Source organism: Mobula birostris, chromosome 4, assembly GCF_030028105.1.
Source record: "Mobula birostris isolate sMobBir1 chromosome 4, sMobBir1.hap1, whole genome shotgun sequence".
Taxonomy (NCBI): Eukaryota; Metazoa; Chordata; class Chondrichthyes; order Myliobatiformes; family Myliobatidae; genus Mobula; species Mobula birostris.
The window spans coordinates 92,411,455-92,417,454 of NC_092373.1; the positions used below are offsets into that span (position 1 = coordinate 92,411,455).

Below are 6,000 nucleotides of genomic sequence, written 5' to 3' on the forward strand. Positions count from 1 at the left end.
AAAAAAATTGAATGAGAAACTTGGGATATTTATTTGCCTTTCATCATAATTTTGACAAACCTTTAGCCTTTAGATCTTACCTTGAATGGATCAGCAAGATTTTAATCATGGAACAATTATTTTGACCAGAAATCAATTTCAGCAAAGTCAGAGCCTGTAATGCTGGAGAAGGCATTTTTATTAAGAAATCACAGATGAGACTCTACTGCTAGACTCCAAGCAGAGCATATTAATGAAGCAATTGGACAAATTCAGCCTTCCACATCCAAGGGTGAGTACAACATTTCTGCATTTTGACAGCACAGGCACAAGTCCAGAACCTACTGCCACTCAAACAATGAAGGATCCACACCTCAGGGTTCAACATCAGCTTCTTCCCCACTGCCATCAGTTTTTTTTTTAACCAACCTAATTCTACTTTGACTATTTTACCCTCAACTTGCACTAATGCTATCATGTTCTTTTTGTTTTGGGTAAATTATGTATAATTCATTGTTATGTAACTTCTGTTTGTTCATGTTTGTAATGTGCTACTGCTAAAAAAAAATGCTTATTTTCACGACATTTATATGTATGCCCATGACAATAAATTTGAACTTGGGAAATGGTGGTTCTAGTGAACTGGATTCACACATTGAATTTCACGTAGCAACGCCTGAGAGATAGAAAGTCTCTGACTCTCAACTTTGATTTGAGTTTTCTGAAATTACCACATTGGAGGTTCAGTGTAAATAGTTGACAATATCCAGCTGAATTTTTAGAAAGCTTTAGACAAAATATCTTGACATTATTTCAAAATCAGAAATGAAATGGGATCATTTGTAAATTAATAAGATTAGATTACTATTTGGTGTCAACCTTCATGGCACAGAGTTACAGTTAAGAAACATGGATCACTTTGGAAAAAGGTTTACCAGTAGTATCTACTGAAAACAATTAAACCCAACAGCAGGGCTGGTTCTTAGCAGGGAAGAAAATGACTTTTAAATACGAAATTGTTTCTGAGTGGTCTAATAAGAATGCTAGAGCTTAAAAATGCCTTCCCCAGTATCCAGTCTTCATTGGAACTGGGTGTTTGGTTCTCCCGGGATTTCAACACTGTATTAGTGTAGGAAATGTTGAGCAATAGTACGATGATCATAATACTTGGAAATGTTAAAAACAAGCTCTTGCTGCCTGTTTAACTTATACACAGAACAAACCTGCTGCACCCCAAAATGAAATGTTTACAGCGACAAGCAGGAAATTTACAGAAGCAGTAACTTTGGTCTTTAAGCTAGAAAGTTGCAGAACTAAGCTAACACATCATGGGCACCACAAAAGACTAAATTAAGATCACACTCAGGGCTCCAGGGGCTGTGAGCAAACAACCATAAACTGTGTTTCAAATAAATAGTGAGTAAGCAGCGGAGTACTTATTCTGTAATAGACCCACAAAATAGGAAAATCAACACCACAGCCATTAAACAGGGTGACTGACACATAACAGGGGAAAAACTCCCTTAATAAGCTGTGGAGAGAGCAGAGACACAACATTGCACTGGTCACAGAATGGGAAAAGACAAGATCAGAGAAACCAGAAAATATGAAATAGCAGCAGTACAAAATGGCACAATGGACATTCAGGGGGAAAGAATCCTCATCATACAGGGGTAAGGAATTGGAAGATGGCAGTACACTAACCCTATACAAAACCCAAGAGTAGACAAAGACTGTCAACCAAATAGGCACTGCATCCAAAGGCACCATTCCAGCATTGGCCTTGGAGCATTAAAGAGGAAAAAGAGCTCAAGCCTAGAGTGCCTCGTGAAGGTAAAGAGGCCATCAGTTCTGCAGAGGGCCAAGGAATAAGAGTTTGGGTGAACAGCATCCATCCAATGGAAGAGGAATGGGGCAAGATCACATGAGAAAGAAGCTGTAATAAGAACAAAGTTCATGGAGTTACTCAGCGGGTATTCAAAAAATGCTCCAGAGTAACTTCATTTTTCTGTTTGATTTCATGTCTGCAGCATTTTTAATTGCTGAGAAACGGAAGGCTGGCATTGGCCACAAAGTGGAGTCAGGACGCAACTCCACAATAGAAGCTACAGAGAAAGAACTCTACAATAAGTCCAAGTGGCTGTTGTGATGGGGGTTCAGGGAAAGAAGATAACAGGGGCATGTATTTTCCAACAGACTTAGATAACAGAATTGCCAAATACAATGCCAGACTCAGGGTGGGCGTGGTCACCAAATCCAAACTCACACATCAAGCCCAGAAATCGTAAGGGAAAGGGACCGGAGCACCAAAAACTATGAAGGGTCGTCATGCAAAGTAGAGCATGCGTTGAAAGTCGTTTACCCCGCCCAAGGATCAGCTGCCCTACTCCAACACCGTCGCCGTGCACCAGCAACACTCGGAGCTGCAGTACATCGGAGACCTGGCCTATTCCCTGGCCCAGGCGCCAACCCCTCCTCTCTCCTGCCCCCCACAATTCTTCCAGGCTCCACTGTTCTGGCAGGGGCACTCTGGACGTTCCCGCACGCCCCATTCCAGCCAGTACGGCCGGCCCTTCAGCCCTTTACCTGTAATGGCTGTAAACTGCCGAATTAACCCTTGCAGCGCCGACCCAGTTGACCCCGTTCCATCACCAACCGCCGCCATCTTACACCGAGCGCCCACGCAGGCGCATTCCCTCCAACAAACACAACCTCTCACCTCCGCCTCTGCCTTGACATCAAATGCTCGCATTCGATTGGACAATGGCGAGCGGCACCGCCATCGAACGCGAGTGAGCAGGGCGCGCTGGACCTCGGGGACCATTGGCGGGCGTAGCTGTGCGCCTGCGCATACACAACTTCTGCCGGTTGGATTGAATCCTGTCGACATGTTTCTTCAAGGCAGGAAAGGTTTACTGGCGCCAGGAGATTTGCGTGTACGTGATGACATCAGACAGACCATATTATAATATTAAGTCCACGTACAGTAAAAGCCAATCAGGATATTCTATGCAAATACAGAGATCGGCGCCGGCAAAAAGGAACGAGACCAGTGTATGTGTCAAAATTAGCACCTTAGGACAATGGAGAAACTGAGCACTTTGGTTCCAATCGATTTGCTGTTAGAAATAAAATGTTTCTTGTTATATATTTCATTTGGAATAGGCCTTTACATTGATGGAAGTCCTGTGTATCTCTTTAGGACAAAGTTTTGGTCCACAAAGGTAGTTCACTCCTGCAACAAATTGTTACAACTTATCCTCCGCAATTTCCGCCACCTCCAACAGGACCCCACCACTAAGCACATCTTTCCCTCTCCACCCCTCTCCACCTTCCGCAGGGATCGGTCCCTCCCCATGGATCTCCCACCTGGCACTTATCCCTGTAAGCGTAAGTGCTACACCTGTCCCTACACCTCCTCTCTTGCCACCACTCAGGGCCCCAAACAGTCCTTCCAGGTGAGGCAACACTTCACTTGTGAGACTGTTGGGGTCATCTATTGCATCCAGTGCTCCCGGTGCGGCCTTCGCTACATCGGTGAAACCCAACGCAGATTGGGGGACCGCTTCGTCGAGCACCTCTGCTCCGTCCGCCAAAACAGACAGGATCTCCCAGTAGCCACCCAATTCAACTCTGCTTCACACTCCCATTCAGATATGTCCATACATGGCCTCCTCTACTGCCATGATGAGGCTAAGCTCAGGTTGGAGGAACAACACCTCATATATTGTCTAGGTAGTCTCCAGCTCCTTGGTATGAACATAGAATTCTCCAACTTCCGGTAATTCCCTCCCCCTCCCTTCCCCTATCCCTATGTCACTCTGCTCCCTCTCTCAGCTGCCTACCACCTCCCTCTTGGTTCCGCCTCCTTCTACTACCCAGTGTGTTTTCCCCCATTCTTTCTTCACCTTTCCTGCCTATCACCTCCCTGCCTCCCCTCCCCCACCCCTTTATCTTTCCTCTTACTGGTTTTTCACCTGGAACCTACCAGCCTTCTCCTTCCCACCCTCCCCCCACCTTCCTTATAGGGCCTCTGCCCCTTCCCCCTACAGTCCTGACGAAGGGTTCCGGCCCGAAATGTAGACCGATCTTTTCCACGGATGCTGCCCCACCTGCTGAGTTCCTCCAGCGTGTTTTGAGTGTTACAACTTATAAATGTTTGCAGACGAAATGAAGATATGTGGAGGGGCAGATAATATCGAGGAAACAGTCTGCAGGAGAATTTGGACAAATTAGAATAGGCAAATAAGTTTCAAATGGAATATAGTGTAGAAGGAATACAGATGTAAACTGTATTGAAAGTAAATTTATTATTAAAGAATATATATGTCACCATATACAATCCTGAGATTCATTTTCTTGCAGGCATTCTGAATAAATTAAATAATAGAATTAGATGAGTGTGTCCCCACAAAATCATTCAGGATTTATCAGAATCAGAAGCCTTGGATGAACCATGAAATCCAGAAATGGCAGAGGGCCAGATTAGAGACATTCAAATCTGGAGAACAAGAATGCTACAGGTGGTACAGCTATGATCTCCAGAAAGCCATCTCATGGGTGGTGGAGATTCCGGAGTAGGCTGGAATTAGGGATGCTTTACAGCTTTGTCAGGGTTTGAATGCCATAACTCCTACAAAGTTAAATCTAGCAATATAGGGGACAGCAGAGCTTCACTTCCAGATGAGCTCAATGCCTTCTGTGCTAGCTTTGACCACCAGAACAGTGAGGAACAACCGTGCACCACCGAGACTCTCAATGATCCTTCGGTCTCAGTATCTGGAGATGATGTGCTTCAGGATATGCCTTCAAGAGAGTGAAACCAATGAAAACATTTGGTCCGGATGGAATACCTGGCCAAGTACTGAAGACCTGTACTGACCAACAGGCTGGTCTGTTCATGGTCATCTTCAGGCTCTCGCTCTGGCAGTGTGCGATACCCATCTGCTTCAAGCAGACTTCAGTCATACTGGTCCAGTGCCCAAGAAGACAGTGGTAACTGCCTCAATGACTATAGCCCATTGGCCCTTACAATCACAGCGATTGTGTTTTGAGAAGCTGGTGTTCCAACACATCAACTCCTGTCTGAGTGGTGATTTCGATTCATTCCAACTTGCCCACCGGAGCAACAGGTCCACAGCAGATGCCTTCTCATTGGCTCTTCACTCTACCCTGGAACATCTGGACAGCAGAGGTGTGTACATCAGGATGCTCTTTATTGATTTTCAGCTCAGCATGTAGCACCATCACTGCCTCAAAACTAATCAGTGAACTCCAATACCTGGGCATCAATACCCCCTTGTGCAATTGGATCCTGGATTTCCTCACTTGCAGACCCCAGTCAGTTCAGATCAGCAAAAACATCTCCTCCACATTCTCCATCAGCACAGGAGCACCACCTAGATGAGTACTTAGCCCCCTGCTCTACTCGTTTTACACATCTGGCTGTGTGGCTAAGTACAGCTCCAACACCATATACAAGTTTGCTGATGACACCACTGTGACGAATCAGCATGCTGCAGGGAGATAGAAACAGAGAAAACCTACAGCACAATACAAGCCCTTCGGCCCACAAAGCTATGCTGAACACAGCCTTACCTTAGAATTACCTAGGCTTTACTCATAGCCTTCTATTTTTCTAAGATCCATGTACCTATCCAGGAGTCTCTTAAAAGACCCTATTGTACCTGCCTACACCACTGTTGATGACAGCCCATTCCACACACTCACCACTCTCTGCGTAAAAAACTTAGCTTGACATCTCCTCTGTACCTTCTTCCAAGCACCTTTATGCCCTCTTGTGCTTGCCATTTCAGCCCTGGGAAAAAGCCTCTGACTATCCACACAAACAACGTCATCATCGGTGATATCATCAGTGTGCAATTGAGTGTTGTTTCCGCAGGGTGCTAGTATTTCCATTGCTCCGACTTGTTCACATTGGTTGACTGCCACGCTGGCCGCTGGTCTCCGCTGGGTCCCGGGCAGCCGAGTATCTGAGCGGTCTCCGCTGGCCAGTATGTC

General features: G+C 45.6%; 1 protein-coding gene across 1 annotated transcript in view; it reads right to left on the minus strand.

The window, feature by feature from the left end:
• The window catches only part of ubxn7 (UBX domain protein 7), a 130,148-nt gene extending 127,476 nt beyond the window's left edge, over positions 1-2,672 (minus strand). Inside the window, exon 1 of the mRNA XM_072255752.1 lies at positions 2,566-2,672. Coding sequence (XP_072111853.1) covers positions 2,566-2,644 — 79 coding nt within the window. The 5' untranslated portion in view covers positions 2,645-2,672. The remainder of the gene's footprint in view (positions 1-2,565) is intronic.
• Positions 2,673-6,000: the final 3,328 nt, after the last annotated feature.